Raw genomic sequence first — 22,848 nt, forward strand, 5'->3', positions numbered from 1 at the left:
TTATCAGTTCACCTTAAGGTGAGTGGTCAGAGTAATTATATTGATCTGTCAAACAATGAAAGTAAAGTCCACATGATCATTACTTGTGCATCAGCAAAGTCAGGTTTGAAGCAAGTTTTTTATTTTTATTTTTTTAAAAGATTTTATTTATTTAGTTGACAGAGACACAGCAAAAGAGGGAACACAAGCAGGGGGAGTGGGAGAGGGAGAAGCAGGCTTCCCGCGGAGCAGAGAGTCCGATGGGCGCCTCGATCCCAGGACGCTGGGATCATGACCTGAGCTGAAGGCAGACGCTTAACGACTGAGCCACCCAGGTGCCCTGAAGCAAGTTTTTAAGATACCTATTCCAGGATGAGAGAGGAAGAGAGAATTATGAATATGAATGAATAGAAACCAGAACCAAAAGAGGGACATCCTGGATCACACTGGTATGGTATCAAGAAAAGCATAAGATCCAGAAAAGTATCACTGAACCCAAACTCAAATAGAAGAAAGTTAGAACAGGAAATAGACTATTCTCTTGAAAACTGAATTTATCTGGAGCCCTATCGTATTTCATTTAGAGCATGACTCTTAAATTTTTCCAAAGTGAATTGTCAGTAATTCCCAACAGATTCTTTAGGAGACTTTGTAAAATTCAAAGTTTCAAAATCCTTGGGTTATAATTCTAGATGCAGACTTGAAGTAACTGTTGTGGCCACAGTTACGTGCCTTGAATGGAGAAAGTCAAATGAGCACAGAGCTGATGTTCAGCTGGTATACACTGGTTCATCTGTATCAGTTACTAACATTAACACACTTTTATTACGATCCTCCCCCCAGACTCTGAGCCATTTCAGACAACTGGATCCTCCCCAGGATCTCTTTGCAGCCCAGGAACTAAGCAGCGGGTACATAGGAGATCTCCGAGACTGCAATACAAAAATTATGGAGCATAAATTATTCAATTACTGAGAACAGCACCAGGCCAACAGTTAGTGTCTTAATAGGTATTAACATGTAGTAGGAGCTCATATTAGCTAGTCTTAATAGTCTTTTAAATGACAGCATTTCGGAGAGTCCTAACATGTAGCAGGAACTCCGTGGCTGACTACTCTGAGGACTCAGACACGCCCTCAGGAAGTCTTCTATCTGTTGAGGAGGCAAGCCCATAAACAGAGTACAACCCTTTGCTATGTATGAAGGAGAGAGTGGTCGCCGGTCGGGTAGGGATTTCTGATTCCCTCTGAACATCACACAATGCTCTCATCTGCCCCGGGATGTTGTTTCAGGGTCAGGGCCCTCATTTCTATTTGCTGGCAATTGTATTTTTTCCTAGTGTGACTGCTTAAAATTGAGGGCAGAATCTCTACCTGCCGTATTGCTAAGGAAGCTTTATTTCATCATTTCCACAAAACGCCTTCTGCCACTTTTATTCTCTGTGGGATTGGTGTCTCGATTCTTAAGGTGCTTGCAACATGCTGTCTCTTCTCAGAGAGCTCTTTGTTCTTTGGACCACTGCCCTGTGTTGCCCATTTGTATTCTTTTTCTGCTAGCCTTGTTACCAGTAGGATGTTTGGGGTATTTTTAATTATTTCCCTTCTGTCAGAAAGAGCCATTTCCTATTTGGGGTTGGAAGATAGATGTCTTTATACTTAGACCACTTGAGGGCTGAAGCTGAGAGTTTCCTTTAAAATCATCACAAGCTCCAAATCTTGGGGGCGACTTGTCCTCATCTGCAAAATCTACGAAGCTGTCATCAGAAATTTGGCTTTGCCATTTTCCAACACAGTTCTCCTTCTCTAAATCAGAGTTTCTCAACTTGAGCACTATTGACCTGGGTAATTCTTTGTTGTGGGGGCCGTCCTGGCATTCAGCAGCATCCTTGGCCTCAACCCATAAATGCCCATAGAAATTGCCCAATCTTAACAACCGAAAAATGTCTGCATTTTTGCCTGATGTCCCCGAAGGAGGGCCAGCTCACCCCAGGTCGAGAACTACTCTCAATAATAATCATGTGAAAGTAGGTTGACAAATTATAAAATGTGTTGATAAGCAAAGCAAACACATTCATGATAAGGACAACAAATAGCTGCAGAGCACTTAATGTGGGCGAGGTACTGTTTTAAGAGCTCTTTTCATATAAATAGCCTCATCGAGTGAGGTACCATTGTACCATAATTACCCACACTTTATAGATGGGGAAACTGAGGCTCAGGGAGGTCACATACCTGCCAGCTGTCTGAGCAAGAATCTGAGCCCAGGCAGTGTGACCCTCCTAGAGTCCATGACTTGAATTTACTGGGCTGCTCTTTATACAAAAAGTTATTGGATTAGATATCTACCTGGTGTAGCATGGGATGTTACCTTTGGTAGGTGCTTAGTAAATATTTAAGTGAATAAATGAGTAGCTATCAATCCAGGAAATTACTTAATATTTTAAATCAGTATTGAATAGATTCCTTACTTTAGTTCATATAAATTTTAAAAATGTACTTTTGTTTGGATACAATCAACTAAATATCATGCATTAGAGCAAAGCAGAGGGTCTTTTAGCATTTCTAAGCTCATTCACAGGTTTGTCAAGGTAACCTCTAAAGCTTCTGTTTGTGTGCTAGTGCGATTTTGTAGTATGTCAGAATGAAGACTGGTCAAACTGAACAAAGTATTATTTTCTTGATGAAATTAAGCAAAGCATTTCCCTGTGTCCCATAATAAGGAAAGGAAATCCATCCTCCTTCCTAAACTAGGTATGCATTCTGATGCACTGTTTGATAGTTTGACCTAGCTTTAGATCTTATTAAAAATTGAACATCTTTAACAGGAAACCACTTTAGCCGATCGATCTTTAGCTTTCCATAGTTGGCTTCCTATAATAGGTAAGAGGGCCGGGATCTAAAGTTTGTTATAAATGCATTACATCTGATTTATATCTAAGTGAGAAGCCTGTATTTTATATGATAAAATATAAAAACATATTTTTTGTGTTCAAAATTTTTTTAATATGTCTTCTGTAAGGCCAAAGAATGGAAACTTCTAGAATGTTAATTAAAATAATAAAATATAACCATAAAATAGCAAGAAGACAACTTAATCACAATAGCTTCATCTTGTTGGTTCTCTTAAAACCCCTATTATGAAGTATAATAATTTTACTCAATGAGACCATAAGTAATATATTTTCTTGTTTAGATGATCTTTTAAAAAATTTGAGTGGCTTCTTTTGTTCCCTTAATTCTGAGGAGAATTCTGTTATTGTAAGGACAATATTAGAAAATATCTCAAGTCTCAATTTTCTTGGAAAAACATCTTCCAGATAACATGTGATAAAAGGCATAACAGTACCAATACATTTTATCTTCTTCAGTGATAGTAAGGGATATTTTTGTGTCTTGATCTAGGGTGTTTGCTTATAGCACTAGATTTCATGATTTCTATAATGAGTACTTACCACATAGTAAGTAATCTGTAATTTACCTCCCACGCAGCCTTGACGCAGAGCATTACTTTGCTATTAGCATTTAGAGTGGGTCCTCCTGATACCTCAATTAATTTATGGGTTACTCTACATACCTGGATATAAAGGAGCTGATTTCTAGGGGACTAGAAGGGTCATTCAGGCCTTCTTTATAAACTTGGAATTTTGGAAAACTGAAGAAAACAAAACTAAGCAAAATAGAACTCCTCAGAAAATAGAAAGTGACTTTTTTAAGGTTTGGAGTTGTTCTCCAAGTTGATGGCCAGAATCTGGGTTCCCCCACTTCAAGCTCTGAATTGCCAAAAATAATTCTACCCTGTTAGTGAGGCTCATTACGTTTTATGAAGTAGCCTTCAGAAAAGAGCATCATTGACAATTACACAGAGCTAGCAGAGAGCTAAGCTTTCATTAGCCCATAAATACCATTCAATTTACTTGAAGGTCAAAATAATGGCCAGTCCAGAACACATTTTTCCATGACCCGGAGTTTTTTTTTTAAGTTGCCCACATGAGTAGAAAGTCAATAATCCTGATTCTAAGAGTATCTTTCCCTTTAAAATGGTTATATCACCAAGTAGTTTATTCTTCCACAAAAATCTGGCCCATGTATATTGCCCCCTCTTATCAGATTAATACTACTATGCAATCTATATTTAATGTCTTAAAAGAACCGTTTACAAGATGCTGAAAGGCACAGCTATTATTTCATGTTGTATCTACTTTACAAAAGTGGGGAAAGGTTGTAGCTAAAGGGCCGCTCCTTCCAGCAGGCCTCTAAATGGCTATAGATGTTACCTTAGATTTCATGGTTATGATAATGAGCTTGTTACAATGGAGAGACATTGAGGTTCAATCATTAAGGAAGAACGAAAGTAGGAATCCCTGTATGTCTTACTCAGTCACTGAATCCGAAAACATAAGATCTGAGAGATGTTTAAGTAATGAAGGGAACCAAATCTGAAAGATAGGACTCGTTTGTAAAACAAAACAAAACAAAAAGGCAGTACTTTTTAATGATCATCTCAAGAATAGAACTATGCAAATTGGGGGGGAGAGGTGGATTTTGAGCCATAAACTATATTATAAATTATTGGATAGAATTCTTTTGATGGGAAGAAATTAGACACTGACACATGAGATGATCACTGAAAGAGCCATGTTCAAATCTGTGTTGCTTACAATGAAATGATCATCATAGTCCAAATATATAATTTTCTGTTATATGTGAGGAATACGTGTGGCTGACTTATTTAATAGGTAACTGGTTCCACTGATTCCACAGATTCAGAAGAGAGATTTGCCAGTACCAACTGCTGGTCATCATTACTCTTTTTTTCATTGTTCAACCTCCAAACATTGGAGAAGAGTGAAAATTAGACCAGTGCTATTCACAACACAGCACATGCTTCTAGGAAAAGGATCGGTGGGAACTGAAGAATTATGTTGTCATTTTTTAGTGTCCTAAAATTATACATTCAGACACTGGAATTTGGGGACCATTTGAATTTTCTATATTTAAAAAAAATGCTCATTCCTTAGGACATAGCACACCTAGATAAGGGTCTTAGTGAACGTTGTGAGGGAGAGGAAATTGTTCAAGTGAGTTCATTTTGCTTCTGATAATTTTAATAAAATTATGCTGTTTAGTCATAGAAAAAACTGAAAATTAGGGGAAAATTTTTATTTATCTGCTATCTCTAGTTCTAACCAGTATAGAAATTTGGAGATTAACTAATAGAAATTTTGATAATGATGTGTATGTCCCATGTAAAATATTTTAACACAGCAATGACCTTAGCTTGTTACATACTCTTCAGTGTGCACAAATGTTGCTGAGAATTTGATACAGTGCCAGTTTTTCTAAGTATTACTGAATATATCTACCCACCTTGTGTTTCTTAAAAAAAGAGCATAGTGCTCCAAATTGCATTTTGAATAATTTCTGTTAAGTTCTGAAGTTACACAGTTTTAAACACTAGGAAAACTTAATGGTTAATTCTCTGTTTCTCACAAGTAAAACCAACAAAACAAAGTTGTCTAAGTAGCTTCAGTGTTGTTTTGTTTCGTTTTGCTTTTTTGAATTTTGGCATTATCATCTACCTCTTTTCGATAGCTTAAGAATTAGTCAAAACCTTTTTAAAAAAGATCAGTATTAGCTCTAATAGGACTCTGTTTTTATTTTAATTTTTCCCCTAATTCGAGGTGCATGTTACAGCTTACCATTGTGGTCATTGTGGTTCATTTCATTAAGCTTCTTGTTCTGTCTGCTTTCTTGAGACTTGGGAAAGAGTATCGTTCTGAGTGATTGTACTATATTGTTCCAAATATAAGGCCACCCAGAATAGAAGGCAACCTCCAACTAGAAACAGCTCAAATATGGAGAAAGGCTGGGGTCCCAGAGCCCGGCGGGTCTTGCAGTGGTGGCAAGGGTGCCGAGGAATAGGACGATGCCTGCCCACTCTCCCGGTGAGTGAAGATGAGTCAGCTGCTGCGTTTGCTTGTGCATACAGACGGCTTCTGTTGCTAGAGGAAGAGTTACATTGGGGAGGGAGAGAGTCAATCTGTACACACGAAAAAAAGGTGCTGTGTGTGTCTGAATCTGGGGAGGGAAGCTGGGAGTAGAGTCGTTCATCTCCTAATCGGTCAGCGTCAGTGTTGTTGTTTATTTTTCCTGAACGTGGGGTTGAAAGTTGAATAACCCCATGCACTGGAGATGCATGGAAGGTACCCTGCACCTTTCATGAAAAGGAGCTTAAAAGGTCCATGGCCATGAAAATGAATCGTCTGTAGACCAGCCCAGAAAACTATTCCTTGCCCTATGAAAGTGCTCGCTGACCCAAGAGGTGGTGTGTGCACTCTGCGATCATGAGTCGTTTGGAAACAAGCAACCCGGAAGCTGGGAGTCACATTTCCAATTTTATTAAGATTTTCTTCTTTTTAAATTCCCTGTCTCCTGAGCCAGCCAAGTTACAATTTAAACAAACAGGCTTAATGGTATTGTAATAAATTGCAAGGGACTGTTTCAAATCAGTTGTTTCACTAACATTTCACTCAGCATATTTTAAAAATAGTTACGTGAAAATGTATTAGTCAACTGAGAGTAGGTAGATAATTCTCCAGATATGTCACAAAGATATATAGCCTTTTATTTTAGAGTAATTAAATGGGATGTGATAGAATGAAGTGCTTGATTGTATTATAATCTAGAAAACAACGGAGCACACATTGGTGTACAACTTTACCAGGCATTTGCTTACCTTTGTGACTTTACAGTAACCATGTGAAATATGAACCTTGATATTTCCAGTGACCTAGTCCTTGGCTTACCAAGAAGACTTGAAGCAGAACTTTAATCCTTGAATGAGTTTTCCCCACTGTGCAGTTCCGACTTTAGGTATTGTTATTATTAAAAAAAAATAAGAGAGTGTTTAAGGGAAGAACAGGACTCTCCTTAAGTTTAAACAATGCCAACTTACCCAAAGGATTTGGTTCAGGGAAACCAGTTATCATTAATTTTAGAAATTCTTTTAAATCTAAATGCCCTGAAAGATCGAAGGCCCCATGCCCAAGCAAAAGCATGCTAGAATTGATATGCCTACCATTTTGCCAGTTTGGGAAGGGAACATTTGAAACAGAAGGGCTGGGCAGCAGAAGGTTGGGAAGGAAGAGTTGGAAGGAGGAATAGCCGAGAATTATGGCCTGCCCAGTGAGATTACCAGTTAGAGGGCCAACTGCTTTGCGTTGGTGGGTCCTAAATGAGAAGTTTGCAGTGAACTCCGCATCACCTCAGAGCCCTTTTCAAAACCATTCCTAAGGGTGGTAGCAGGTAGGGAAAGAGAATAGTAGGGGACCAGAGCTATTCAGAGAAGAGCTTCCTTTAGAACTCCTTCATTTTGGAAACATTTCTTCTCTGCAGAGGAAGAGGATGTCCAAAATCTGGTGGTAATGTTGGGGGTGGGGGTGGGAATGGTAGGCCCCTTCACCACCTTTAAATTTCTAATAAGTTCCCTTCTATTATTTGTATTGGGCACTATTATGTCCGATTTGATCTGAATTACAAATACAGGAAAACATAGACATTTTTCCCCCAGAAGGTGTTGGGGCTATTATAATTGGCTTTCCTGTGTCATCACCTGCTATTAACATAATTATTAGTAGCAGTGGAGGACAGAGCTGGAGAGGTCCTCTAAATGTCCTATTCCACAGCTTCCTCTCCCTGGTGGCTAGTAAGGGTGGGGGCAGGACCTGATTTGATTTCATAATTCTCTGAGCAAGGAAAAGAACATGGCTCCAGTTGGCTTGTGAGGTGGCAAGAATAGCCTTCAAGGATGTAGGAAGAAAGGACAGTGACAAGGGAAGGGGGAAGATACCCCAAATTGCAAAAATGATAATCTTTGTAAAAATCAATGAGAATTGTCAATTTCTCTACAAATAGTATGGTCTGCATAAAACCCATACTTATAACTGTTGCTGCTCTCAGATTTTCCCTCCCATCCCCAAAATGCACAACACAGAAGCTCTTCTGTAGGTGCTGGAAAATAAATGTCCCTAACCACAGTTGTCTTCCATTTATGAAGCCATCTTCGGTGGCTCCTTCTCAGGGTATTAGAGTCATAAGATCAAGGTAAATGGAGCAATTATTAATCTGTTAGGCATAAAGAAAATATGTAGATTTGTTGGACAGAAATTAAAATCTCTCAGGCCCTTCGAGTGTCATGATCTCCATAAAAACAGGTTTGGAAAATTCCCATTTGGCTGCTTTTTCTAGGAGGGTACATAACTGAAGTTTTCCTTTTCCCCAGTTCCTGTATGGGTGACTATGAGTCTCGTAGGCCAAGTTAAACATGCCCAAGTGCTGGTTTTTCAGCAATGAAGTCAAAGTCAATAATGTACAAATATGTAATTTGTGGCCATAGTTATTTTTTAAAAAAAACAAAAAATAATTCTTCCTTAAAGAAAATGCTGAGTTTGGGTAAATCTCTCTGCCTCCAAAAAGGGTTTTATAAGACACACCATTTCTCCAATGCAAGAAGGTGATGTGTGCATATTTTCTGAGACATATGGAATATAGCATTTGTCTTGCTGAGTGAGCATGTTTAACTCAGCTGCTGAGTAACTCACAAATTCCCTACTCTTGAGTATCTTTAAGTTTTAAAAATCATTCTTGAAATGTTCTTAATGGGCATTCTGAGGGGGCATTGTTCTCTTTGGCAAATCAGAAATGACATCTGGACATGCATAGAGATGGCTCTTGGTTAAGTGTTCTTGCTGGTCAAGCAGCAAGTGTATTCCAATTAACAGGTTGAGAGCATCTTAGGACAGGCTAGAAAAAACTTAAAGCGCTGATTCTCATTTGGCAGTGAAATTGAATACTGAATGACATCTATGCAGTTATAAACGACTTTTGTTTTAATAACAAAGTTGTTGATTTTCTACTAAGGGTTCTTTTAGGTTGTCATCAGGGGCTGATGGGAGTAACAGTCCACCCAACTCTCCAGCTAGCTTCAGTGGACATACCACACCTTCTCAGCAGCCTGAACCCGTGGTACATTCTCTTAAGGTAACCAACTGTGTCCAACCGTTTATCCAGATCTTCAGTTGTGTTGTGGCTTGTTCGCTATAGTCTGGTAGTCCTCACAGTCTTGTTTTAACCGTAGATACTATAATTTTTGAAGTATAATTTTTTTTTTGAAACGAGTTTGAGTACTCCTGGTTGAAATCTCTAGTTTTATCATTTTGTTTTGAGTAATGTGATTCATATCAATCTGCATTGAAGTTGAAGTCTGATGTGCATGTATATCCATATGTGTAAACTCTCGTTCTGGGTATTTGATGTGCAGTGTCCGTAGCATGCATGTCTTCAAAAGAGGGAGTCAAGAGTTGGCCAAAATAAGGAAGGATACCCGATTTTTCTTTCTTCATGCAATTGAAGTACACGGTGCAACCAACTGAAAGAAAATCTTGAACTAAAAACCTCTATCCCTCATTAAATAGAAATTAGGTCTTCAAACTCTAGTTAATGCTCTTCCATAGAGTATTAGAAAATAGAGGGTCTTATTCAGAAAGCTAGTTTTATTTTGGCTTTTACTTCAGATCCTCCAAGGACTTCAAAAAAGATTTAGCTGAAATTTATTATTTTCTTTGCCAATAGTGAGCTTTCCAATAAATAAGCACTATACATAAAATTAATAATATAAATATTATCTAAGAGAAGAGACTGATGCAGGCAATAAAAATCACCTTAAAAATTAGGACGGTTCACTGAAATTTTATCAATACCGTCCTTCAAATGATCTGTAATTCCTAACACATAGCCTTGATCAAACCTTTCTGAGCCATAAAGTAGGCAGTGTGCTTTAGTCCCACACTTGCCATAGGAGTTTCACAGCCTCACTAAAATGTTTTTGGTTTTGGAATGATTTATCAGCAGCATGAAGATGCACTCTTTTGGAGTGGGCCACACTTCCTTTGGCATGCATAAAGCAAATAAGCAGATAAGAAATTCAAAATACGCATTTGATTTGGTTTTAGCAGGAGATTTAGCTCCCTCAGTCATATTTTGCTGTAACTTCCATGAAATGAGTTGCTCCTCCCAAGCATATACTGCTTGCGGATGAGGGAAGGTAGCAGAACCATGCTGGTGGCCAGTGCAATCTTGTCTTGGTTGGAATAACTCACCAAGTGAGCAACCGAGAGGAATTTGCATGGGAAGACACACCAGAATGAGGGGCGCTGCCGTGTATCTGGGGGGTGCTGATTTATCAACTGACCACCATCTTGCTCTCTGCAGTAGCATTTGGACGCAGTTTAGCATGAGCAGCATGCTAAACGTGCTGTTACTTGAGCATGAACCAGACGCTAGCTATCTGAAAAGCATCCTAGAAATAAAAAATGAGTGGCTTCAATCCTGTAGTGTTAGCGTCTGCACATACTCCAGCAACACATTGCTCTGCTTTTCGGATTGAAAACGGTTTCCACCTGTTGCCTTGTTAAATGGCAAGTGTAGTTTGAATCAGATCAGCATAGTGGATAGCACTGCAATCTTTCCCCAATTTTTCACTGCACCTGTGTTCCTATGGTCTAAAAGGAAGGGACGGGCAAGGGGGAGCTCTTCACTTTTCTCTGAATTTGTTCTCTAATTTTCATATAAAATTTTTATCTCAAGAGAGAAAGATACTATGTTATAATCAGAACATGTTAAAGTGTCCTCACTCGGCAGATGGGTAGTACTGAGCAACTGAAGCATAAGGGGAGGCTCTGGAATACAGAATATGTTTGCTTCCATGAGTTAACTGTGTCATGAAACAGAAATATGTGCCTGTGGTAAATGCATCTTAGGGATATCACAATGTAAAGGAAGAAATGTAGCCACTCACGCATTTTGTTTTTTAAAGCCCACAGATCCTAGAGGTGATTTATAACATAAAATTTCTCTGTTGTGAAAGAATTAGAACGATGGCTCAGTTTCTCATCTTCTGATAGATTCCAACGCCCCCCCACCCCCCCAAAAAAATCTCTAGGCTTTAAAAAAACACTGTTGTTGTGGTTTGGGAGGAAAGTGTTGTAAATCAGTGTGAGAAATTAGCCCACTTGTAATAACACCACATTTATCTTTAAAATTCATGCTATTAATTGGAGCTCCACTTCATTTAGTAGAAATTAACTGATTTGAAGTACACTTCTCTGAGGTGCATTAGAAATTGAATTTGTAGGCAAATGAGCTTGTTCCAGGAGTTAAGTTTTCTATGAATATTCACTGAGCATAGTCAGGATTTCCTCTGAGTGTAGAAAGAATGTGAATGGACTCTAATCGGAGTAGCAGGGTGAGGCTCGTTTCCTACCGTGATAGCCTCCCTTAAAGTAGTAGTACCTACAGAGTAATAAAGGCTGGACGTTTTGAGTTAATGAGGGAGTAGTTTGTGAATTAGATTATTGCAGGATTGAACTCCAGTAAATATCCATGTAGACTATCTATGAACTTGACATGAAGGTCTCACTTCACGCTTCATTTATTTTGGCTCAGCTGTTCATTGGTGCCAGTTCTCAGGTGACACCTTTAGGTGTGACCATCAGCATTGACCAGGATGACAACAGAACCAAGGAATTTAGCAATGTGACAGTTCAGTGGTGATTCTTGGAGGAGCTTTTATGAAAAGCGTTATTTTTGGGGTTTTGTTTTCTTGGGTCTTTTTGCTCTATTGTGCTTTGGCTTATAAGCGGATATAGAAAAAAATAACACTCGAAACCAAAGTTTTCTCCCCTTTTGACCTATAGAAAGTATGGCATGAAAACTTTATAGACATATTTGAAGAATTATTGTTTTGAATCCATTTAGAGATAACGTGGAGAAGTGGAATCATAGGCCTCTAAAATTGCTTAAAAGCATCTCATCCCAACACTTTCTTTGCTCTAATGAAAAATAAAGTGTTGCTCAAATATTTTCACTGTAAGGAGCCAGTTTTTCTCTTTGATATTATCATTTGCATAGGCCTTTTCTAGGCCCTGGGAACATGTCCAGGCAAGAACTGTGATGTCAGTAGCGTCCATGTTCACTCGAGTTCTTACGTACATATTCCTGGGTTCTGACCAGTTTCACCTGTCAGTATCTTTTAGTCCTCTTTTCTATAGGCCATGTCTACATATCATTTGGATTATTTGGCAGATCATTAATTATATTGCTTACCTTTACAGTGGAGCGAGAATTTCTCCAAATGGTTGACATAGTCATGTTATCTTAATGACCCACTTAACTAAATTCATTAATGTCTACGATTAGATACATTCAATTGACTATTAGTGATAAGATTGCTTTTCATGGTCATTTGAAAGTCAAGTAGAATTGATCCCTTTTAGATTTCAGATCAACTATTTTAAAAATTTTGCCATATATTAATCCACTCTGATATGCAGACACGGAGAAAACCAAAGGTTTTACAAAGTGGAGCTCCTTGATGGTTTAATTCATAACTAACAAGTATTTTTCCATGTGAAATTTGCTTTTCTTTTTCAACAAATCCAGGTCTTGGATGTTCAGGAAACTATAGATCGTCAACAGGGTAAAGAGTATGAAAATGACCTTAGTGAGACAGAAAAAGCTATAGTCAGAGAAATGTGCAATGTAAGTTTAATGTGCTTTATTGTGTATTCTGTGTTGAAAGCCCCATCGTAGCTTAGTTACTTTATGAATACCTACTTTTTAAAATGCTGGCCAAATGCCTTTATATTTTTATATGAAAATAAAACCAATTCCCATTTTTATCTTTAGTATATTTTATTGCAGTTTTATTAACAGTCATAAAATATTCAGGTAAGCGATAATCAGCCACTTCTGGATTCCAGAATGATCTATGAGCATTTTTAAAAATTTATTGTCTAAAATATTGTGGTGCTAGTTTTGAGAAATAGGTTTCTGTCTCATACTTTTAAGCAGTACCTAAAAATCAGTGTTTAAAAACCTGTGATAAAACACAGCCTTCTTCAGACTTATTTATAACCATACTTGGAAAAAAAAAAATGTGATATGGACACTTCATGTCCTGCAAAGTAGTATCTTTACCTTTCAGTGGTGAATAAGAATGGACACACAGAAATCAGAGCAGAACATGGTTAAAAAAAATTGACATGCTGTTTTGATGCATATCAATAATGTGATTTGGATTTTATTATTAATCCCTGGCTAAATTTTGAGTAATTTGCATAGGTATATCATTTAATCAAGAATATAATTAAAGTTTGTTAGAAAGCTAAAAAGAATATTGTAGGGGAATACATTTGTTAAAAGCAAAAATCAGATTATATTAAGCATTGATTTTAATTGGCTCTATATTGTACTTTTATCCTATTCTTTGTCCATTAGGCTATCAAAATTGCTTAGAAATGCTTTTAAGCTATTAGGGCCAGATATTCTCATGTATCTACTTCCCTGAGGTGTTCTTGGAATCCAGTAAATGTTTTAAGTCCCCTGGGCATTTTATATGTGCTGGGGCCACAGTTTTAGTCTCCTGCTTCTTTGTGTTGTAGCTGTTTTTCTTTTGAAATTCTTTCCAAGTTATTTTTCTTTCCTGCATGTTTTCATCTGTTTTCAAAAGGTCATTGGTTTGAGAAGTCATAATTTCCCCTAATGCACCACTCTTCACACCTTCTGTAGCTTTTCAGCCTGTCCTTAGGGTTTTCAATTTGAATATTTCCTTCAGATCAATTAAAAAAGTTAAGCCACACACCTTAAAAAAAAAATGCCTGTTGCTTCTCATCTGTTGACTACGGAATGAGAAATAAAGTTCAGACGTTAGGAATTCTAGAACTAGAAGGGAGCACAGCGATCATTCCACAGGTGGTTCTCCAACTAGTACAACAGGATCCTTTGTAATTCAGATGGTGGAGTTTCACCACAGCCCCTGAGCAGGTTGGAGAGGAAGCTCTGGATATGATCCCCACATTTGCATTTTATGTTTGAAGAAGCTAAAATCCCAAAATAAAGTTGCTTGCTCGAATTGTTCTCTAATGAACAGTAAGTCAGGACTATACCCAGATGTCCTCGGAATACTAGCAATCACCACTTTTCCAAATGGGGTAAATCTGGGGCCTTCCATTTTCTTTCCCCAAGAATGAAAAGCAATGCATCTTCCAGAAATGTGTGAAGTTCTGTAAAAATACAAGTCAGGATTGGTTGTTTTCTTGCCTTTTTGTTTTAGATATAAGACTTCTGGACATTAGAAAATTCATTTCTTAGTCACAGAAGAAACATATTAATGGACTGGGTCTCGATTAGTTCGTGTTGATCTTTTTATAGGCCTATATTTCCAAAAATGCTTCAAAAGACCATATGCAGTGCAGTGGTGTTTTTCCTTGTAGAAGGTATTTTCAGGAAGCCAAAAGCTTGCCCTCCTTGTTTGCCTTTAGCAGTTCTTTAGGGGTCCTTATCTACTTTTGTCTTTGATTCCCAAAATTTGATGAAAAAAATGCAAGCCAACACCAATCTGATGATTAGTACTCTTACATTTGGAAACTTGTTAAAAGCTAAGACAAAAAGATGTTGATTTAAAATATTTTTGTCACCATTACAAATTATTTGAACATCGAACACACATAGTGCATACCGGAGAATAAAGGGAAAAACAGATTGTGAGAAATTTTCACAGATAATTTCTTAGAAACAAGCTAAGGTTGTTAAACCTAGTAGAGGAACTATGTGCTTTTATAATAATGTCACAGAAATGGAGTTTTCTTATGTGAGATCAGTTCGAAGACTCAGAACTTAGGATAGTAAGTTTTGCCTCTGTTTCTGGTGTTCCTCCTGGAGATCAGTTGTCAACATCTGTACAAGGAGTCCCAAGGAAGTGACTGTTAACATCATGTTGATTAGTAAGAGGTGCTTTTATTCTCTTCCCAAATTGTGCCACAAAAATAGATTTACAGTTTCTTAAAGTGCAGTATATTTCTTTTTGTAATAATGGTATTTTTTTTTTTTTTAGGTCTGTTTGGCTCTTATAAATTCCCTGAGAACAGCTGAAATATTTGACTGGTGGACTCAGACCCCCACCTATTCTTTTAGTTAACAAGTCACTACTCTGTGTCTGCCTTAGTATCACTGGCTCATTTCAGAGTTCTGCCTTCTTGGACTCTTTCACCACATAGTAATTTCAGGGTTAAGGCCCATGGTATCCTACAATGGAATACTTGGAGAGCGCTTGCAGTTTGGAGTTGTAACCATCTAATGCTTTGTGTCAGTGCTCCTGGAGGTCTTTGGCTTAGCAGCAGAGGATAGATTCAGACATTCAAAGCATTCTGGTCAGCTGTATTTGTATATACCATGTAAGGGCTAGAAAGGGTAAGTCTGTAGCATCCCTTGGCTCCCTGATTCAGTGTTTGTTACCTTTTCACTATTAAGAAATGAGAATTTCCCTAACTCCCTTGTGGGCAGCTTGAACCCTCCATTGCTAGATCATTCCTTTCCTACTATTTAAAGACCATTAGTACACTCTTCTTCAAATAGGACAGGTCATTTCTGCCACATAGTTGTGTCCGCAAGAAGACGAATGGCTTCATTGGCTTAGGAATGAAGGTAGACAGCACCTTATATTCTTATGTATAACAATGAATAGTATTGGGTTACCCTAGAGTATCTGCTCTATTTAAAATAAATGCAAAAAAAAAAGTATCAATGAACCCACTGGTGTGTTCATGTTAGAGCTATGTAAATTTTTAGGGAAAGAATCAATCTGAAAATAATCTTCATAGCGAATCACCCTAAGGAGGGTAATGACTGTTAATCTGGGGAAGGAGGGTGCATTTTCCAATTAGCATTAGCATATTGGTATATCATTGGTGAATTCCATGGTTTTACTTTATATTCTTAATCTCATCTTTTGCTGTTGTCCCTCTAAGATGACCCAATTTTTGACATATTGTATCTACTTATTGATTCTTGAATGTATTAATATTTTCCCTGCATTTGGATGTTCTCTGCTTCGATAATCTGAGATTTTATACTATTTGGTAGCTAAGATTTATGACTGAGGGCCCCCCACTCTATAGGGAAAGCCAGGGAAATTGACTAGTGGCCCTAAGGCTAGTAGTTCAGGGCTTAAATAGCTCAAGAACAAAAACTCCTTCCTTTTCCTTAGTGGATTAAACATTGTGGTATCCCTGGTTCAAGATGTAGGATATAGAAACCAGGATGATTTTGCTCATGTGTTCTTAATTCTGGCTATACAGAATTATATTAGCTTAAAAAAAAAATGACCATGCCTCCCCTCTACCAGTGCCGTCAGAGAGTGGGAGTTACTGTGTAAGCTTCAAGTGCACAGTGTACAGCTTGAGTTGCAGACCACTCATGAACTAGAGTAAGTTGGCACGTCTTTCTGGAATTTTGACCCTGATTGCTGACAAAGCCTAGTAGTTCCCTCCACTGAGCAGCTCTTATGAGTTAGAAACTTCCATCACTTTTCACTGTGTTTGAGCTCATTCGTGGAGGTATTTCGTCTCGTCTTCACATTCCTCTTTGCCCCTTCATAGATCCCCCTTTAAAAACCACAAATCTCTTTGTGAATGGGGCAATTAAGACGCTTATTTTTATTTATGCATTTTACTTTTCTTAAGGTTGTGTGGAGGAAACTTGGAGATGCTGCAGGTTCCTGTCCTGGAATTAGGCAACATTTGTCTGGAAACCAGTACAAAGGACCAATGTGAAAGGCACTCTTTCAAACAAGAGATCACCACTGCCAGAGAGAGAAAAGAAGAAAAAAAGCTTGGACTCACTGAATAACCTGGAGTGATTGTATATTGCACATATTTTCCCTCTAAAACCTTTAGTATTACTGACGCTGTATTTCACGTCTCTCATTTCCATGTCCACAACAGCTCATCTCAAACAGCTTTGAAAATCACCATTTGGGTACCACTATTTTCATTAGAACTAAAATGTTTTTGACTCCTCAGATCTAAGCTTGTCACTGGGAAACCTGCATGATTAGAAGAATCCAGTAGGGCCTCAATGGGTTTGAAGGAGTTGACTCATTGCACAGAATGGTGGGACTTTTCTAGCATGCTGTGTTGAGGAAGAGGTGTCTTCCAGCTTTCCAAGTTTGGGAGTTGGGCACCTACTTCTTATATTTTAGTCAACAAATTATGAATTCCTGATGCATAGTGAATTTGGATGTAAGATAAGCTTAGGTTTCTGGGATTTTGTTTTGACTGTTGAGGTGCTAAAAATACCACATAAATTCTCTTTACCAGCTAGAAGGGTAGCAAGACTTTGTAGAGTGCTTATCAGAGAGTACCATTTATTTCAAGTGATCAAGATAAATATAGCTTTTCTTTTAATCTTGCTATATTCATGAAGACATCTCGGGGACATACCAACTTCCATATTCATTCAGTGTATCCATTGATGTTAATATTAATTCCAATTAAAGAACAAGCAAACATAATTTTTCTAAGTGTTTCCAGCTGTGAGATGTCAATTTCTACAATTTAGTTTCTAGATCTGCTGTTATATTTAATAAACTTTATGTAAACTTTAAAATATTGCACTGCATTTATGAAAAAAGCTTTGCCTACAGCAGCTAACGTTTTATGAAACTGACGCATGTCCTTCATTATTGAGGCTAAAAGCTCTTGTTCAGATTGCTTGAGGTTTGAAAAAGAGGTGTGCTAGCTTTGCTTAGTTTATTTTTGGTATATATATATATAGACAGACTGTGTGTATTGGAAATGCTATGATAGGTATTTTGTGTTTTTTTAAATGCAATGATAGTTTCTTGTATGAATGTGCCAGAATGCTAAGTTTTTATTGTAGTTTAAAATTATAAGATTGGGTTCATAGCAGATGTTTTTAAATGGACTCATTACAGTGTGTTGTCATTGGTGAAGGAACGTGAAGGACTTTCGTTATACTTTTTAAAATGTTACTGTGATGAAAAAACAGCCCTGTTTTCAGAAAATATTTATGAATTTACTATAGCATTATCTCTAATTATTGTAATTGGCTTACCAGTTAAGCTGATCTTTCTTTTTGAAATGTTATATTATTACTCTGTAAAAAAAAATTGCTCGCTATATTTACACCTTCTCTTGTAGAAAAGCTTTCATCCTTAAATTGTTGTATTCCTACGCTCTGAGGACATTTAAAACAAGTTTTTGTGCCTGCAGTAGACACTGCAGAAGCTAATCCAAGGAACAGTGGTCTTTTGACAAAATACTTGTGTAAATTTTGATACTGTATTAAAACTATTTTTTTAAAGTTCTGCATAAAATTGAGTATCAAGTATATGTGTTCATCTTAGCAATGGTAATAAATTATTTAATCTCAGTGTTTTTCCTTCAAAATGTTTTTCCTACATTGCGTAGATTTCTAATAGTCACTAAGTAGCACAATGTTTCTGTATGGTGGTATTAATGATGGTAATACAGATGATTCATTATCTTAAATATAAAACAAAGGATTTTCAAAATATGCTAATGAGGGATTTAATATTCACGTTACTCAATTCACGCTGTTCTGTTATAATGTAGTTAAAAATTTATATTCGTATTTAAGAATATTTAAAAATCAGTTATAAAATCTTTCACTTGCTATAATTCATATACATTAAAGTTATCATTAAAGCAGTCAAGAGGAAATATACCAGGGGGAAATACTGCAGAGTGGAAAACTTGGCCTCTATACTTAAGAAACATATACATATATGACAAAGATAAATTGGCAAATGCACACATACACACCTATTTCTGGGAAACCACTAAGACAGGAATAAGACTTCCTACACTGAGCACTAGCCTTAACTTTAACTGAGTCCAGGGCCTGAATCTTGCTATTACCTAACATGTTTATCAATAAAAATGTGTGGCATCATTCTCTTATGTGACCAGTTTATGATCTCCTTTTCTCTGGAACAAAGGTTAATTTATACATCTTGGCAGAATATCTTTACTGGCCTTGAAGCTGACAGACTGACAATCATAATCTAAGCTTTTCAAATGAATGCCTTTCAAGTTTCTAGCACATGCTCAAGGCACAATAGAAAATTCAGATAGGATGTGACATCCAGTAATACATCATTGGATGTGAGCGTGTCATGCATCACATTGGCTGGAGCCAACAGAAAGTATGCTTTATAAAGTACAGCACTGAATAAAGGCTCTTTGGCTTTAGCAAAGCAGACTTTGGGCCAGCAAGTTCAGCATTCACTCTATAATTAGCTCTGTGAGTTCAAACAACTTAACCTTGCTGAGCCTCTGTGTCCTGACATGCTGAAAGGAGAGAACATCTATCTCATTGCCTCGTCTTAAGGTTCCTTAGAGTCTCCATAGTTCCAAAGCTCATGGTCTTGACAGTCCACAAGGAACAATGATAAGTCTTCCAAGACATAGGAGCCTAGACCCATGAGCTGTGGCGATGTCATACCATTAGGCTAGGAGAAGGAACCACATCAAGAGATTCTAGCTGCACAGTTCAACTTTCAAGCACTGTTTTCTGTAGATCATCCAGTCTATATATCCTCAGGCCTTTTCCTGGCCAATCCCAGATGGCAATGGTGGAAATGGAGAGAAAAAAGGGATAATGGTCTGATTCTCATAGGAATGATATGTTTGAAAAACAAAATTTCCACAACTATTTAATTCTGTAATTTCCATATCACTGAAAACATTTGAGAATAAAGACTTTCACATAAAAATGGTAAAATATCTGTGATAGCTCCCTCCTCTTGCCTTAAACTCCAAAAATGGTAGAAGAGCTATTTAATTTATAATCCCACTAGAACATAACAAATAGTGTACTCTGTGAACCAGCAATTAAGGTAAATTCTTGAGAAATGGAAGACAGAGTATCTGGTTGAACAATGGATTCATTATTCAAAGCACGTGACGGAGGGTATTGTTGACAACAGAATGGCTGCAAGGGTATTCCAAATCAGGCAGAATTTGAACCTGCATTGCATGGGCTTCTGGGGCAACTGACAGTAGTTAAACATTTTAACTCCTGCATATAATCTCTCCCTCCTTGGGTCAGACAGAGAACAAAGGATAATTTCTCCTAGGCCAGAGCAGAGAGTAAAGATACTTGAATTGGAGGCACAGGGCAAAGCCTTCCACTTTTTAAACACCCAGAGGAAAAAGGACCATCTGTGCCCAGATCATTAGTACTGACACAGCCTACCTAGAAGTTTGTCCCACCATCCCCCTTACACTTAGGATCAGGTATCTCCCAAACACAGCATCCTGACCCATTTCTTCCAGCAAGTTGTGTGGTAAACACAGGTTAATGAGGAAATATCCATACTAAGGTGGGTATACAACCAAGTATCACCCAACATTGGAGGGAAGCCATGACTATGAATCAGAAGCACACAACTTAATGAATCTAAGGAAAATAATTAAGAGATTTTCAGAAGTATGACCAGTATTCTCAAAAAGAGGATAAGTATTGCATTCATTATAAAGAATTAATTTCACATCTTGAGAATAAAATGTTAATGTGAAAAACTCAATACATTGCTCTCAGCAGTGTCCTTTCTGCTATATGGCCAATTTAGCAGGCTTGAAGCCAAGAAATTTTGCCAGAATTCAGCGGAAGATTTTTAAAAGTCTGAAAGTTAAGAGAAATGGCTACTATTGTTCCCATAGTGCTTTCCCTTACTTCCTATACCATCTTCCTTCATTCTTCCATCCTTCTCTTCATATTTGTTTTTTAATTGCCTTATTTTAAGTTTTAATGTCAAAGGCTATCTCAAAACCATTGAAGTAATAAAACACACGTGCAGTATGGTCTCATTTCATTGAGATTTAAGAATGTCCCTTTAAAACAGAAGATCCTCTCAATTTTACAATAGGGTTTTTCCATAGTTTTCATGCCCAAGTTATAATTCCATCTGGTCTCATTACCAAGAAGAATTTTCCTTTCCCATCATAGGACCCTTAGTTTTCTAGATCCTGTTCTGAAGCAATAGCATACAATATACATCATAATGTCCATGGCAACAGATTCATATGCCAATCAGGAATGCAATTTATAGAAGCAGAAAGTGTCTGAAATTGGCCTTTGATTTTATGGACTCATTGTTGGGTTTGGGCCAAGCTGCATGATCTTACCATGGCATTTCAGATAGGCCTTATAAAAAAAAAAATCTGTTTTCCCTTTGTAGCAATCTAGATTAGGTGGGAATGGGTTTCTGACAGACCAAGTAACAGTCTCTAGGGTGGTGGTGTTTTTTTTTTTTTTTTTTTTTTTTAACCATCACCATTCCCCAGGCTCAGTCTAGTCCTTGTATTAAAAAGCTACACACACACACATGCATGTGAACACATTGATTGGTTACCCAGGATTCATTTTTCTTTTCCTCCTAAGAGAGCCTTCCTTTGCTTTAGACACATACCCCTCCTCTACACTGTTCCAGTAAATCCAGAGAAGCAATTTCCAGTTCCAGAGCTGAATCTTGATTAATGCCTAGACTCAAAGCTGGCCTTGGTAATCTCATCCTACATGTTAATAATTGGCTCAAGAAGTCAGTCTTAAGCCAATCAACACATGGCATTCCTATGGTCCAATTATGGCAGTAAGACCTAACAAGGCTCATTTCAATTTAAACTCTTGGAAGAAATTTTATTGGATGGGTAGGAGAGAGGTTTTTTCCTGTCTAGTGTTGGATGTGCTAAGAGTTTTCTGTTGCCTATAATCATGTGGGCTGTCATGAGAAAAGTCATCCTGAAGAGAAAGCTTACAGGAAAATGTAGAGCCAAGAGAATAGTGGAGAAAGGTGGCTGAAACACCGATTATACCTTGTCTGGAGTCCACTCTGATTCTGGACTCTCAAATAGATTCAATTTTTCCATATTGTTTTAAACTAGTTTGATTTAGGATTCTGTTACAGACTGCCCAAAATCTTATTCAATAAAATTGTACACTGTATATGCCATGACTTGGATATATGGTCTAATACAGCAAATTGGAGGATACAACAATAGCTTAGTTTTATTGAAATAAACAGAGTGTGTCTAAACAAGCGATTCCTTTACTGTCACAAAAAAAAAAAAAGAGGTTCTGTATTCTCTTTGTGTGATAGAATAAAAAAATTAGCAAGTAGGGCTAAAGGGTTAATCACTTTGAAGAGCCCAACGTCAATGCAAAGGGTTAACAGCCAGGGCTCATGAGTGATCATTAGCCAAACAGTTCTGAGTTCATGGCTGCTGTGGTCCATTCGTTTCCATCCAGATGGTGTTAGTACTGGGCAGAAGAGTAACTGTAGTCCATATGGGCAGGTTGCCCCAACCGGACCCATCTGTAGACCCATATGAGACATGAGTTGGAATTTCCCCCACCCCCTTTCTACAGGCCACTTGGGCCACCATAGGAATAGGAGCGCGGGCATTTACAGGTCTATCGACACCACCATTTCTAAAGACAGTAAGCTGGCAAACATGGTGTTCCTCTGCTGCAAATAGGCATGCCACTTAGTCAAAGTGGGGTTTGAGTCATGGGAGAGGTGAATGGATGAAACATTCTCAACCCACACATTGATTTGAAGGGACGTTCTTACCATGATAGGCTGTTCCTTCCTGAGCAGCTCTCCTGAAGGAGTGCACATTGCTAGGAGCTGTTGCTCTATGGGATATGTCAGGCTTCTGCCCCCTTTCAAAGCTGACCAAAATTCTAAGGGTACACTCTCCTTCTGTTGTCTCTGCCACAGCACCTAACCCATACCTTTTAGAGTTACAGTTACATCTAACTCAGAGGGTGACCCTGCGTGGGAGATGCCCAGAGCTTTAATTTACTTCTCAAGTATTTTTGCCTTCTCAAAGGTGGCTTGCTGCTATGATCCTCGGTCCCATGTGTGCTCGCTCTTTGCCAGAGAGTAAAAGGGTAAAAAGGCACTATGCTAAGTGGAAAATAAGAG

General features: G+C 37.8%; 1 protein-coding gene across 6 annotated transcripts in view; it reads left to right on the top strand.

Annotated features, from left to right (window-relative positions):
- CCDC85A (coiled-coil domain containing 85A) overlaps nucleotides 1-18,266 on the top strand; it is a 179,077-nt gene extending 160,811 nt beyond the window's left edge. For 2 of the 6 annotated variants that reach the window (XM_081833569.1, XM_081833570.1), the window contains one exon: nucleotides 16,556-18,266. In XM_081833569.1, the coding sequence (XP_081689695.1) occupies nucleotides 16,556-16,645 (90 nt within the window). In that variant the 3' untranslated portion in view covers nucleotides 16,646-18,266. Of the gene's footprint in view, nucleotides 1-5,788; nucleotides 5,924-8,897; nucleotides 9,018-12,476; nucleotides 12,576-16,555 lie in introns of all 6 variants that reach the window. The other 4 variants (XM_081833565.1, XM_081833566.1, XM_081833567.1 and 1 more) reach the window with 4 other exon arrangements.
- The last annotated feature ends 4,582 nt before the right edge of the window (nucleotides 18,267-22,848 follow it).

This window comes from Leptonychotes weddellii, chromosome 10 (genome assembly GCF_054177405.1).
Source record: "Leptonychotes weddellii isolate Sample4059 chromosome 10, ASM5417740v2, whole genome shotgun sequence".
NCBI lineage: Eukaryota > Metazoa > Chordata > Mammalia > Carnivora > Phocidae > Leptonychotes > Leptonychotes weddellii.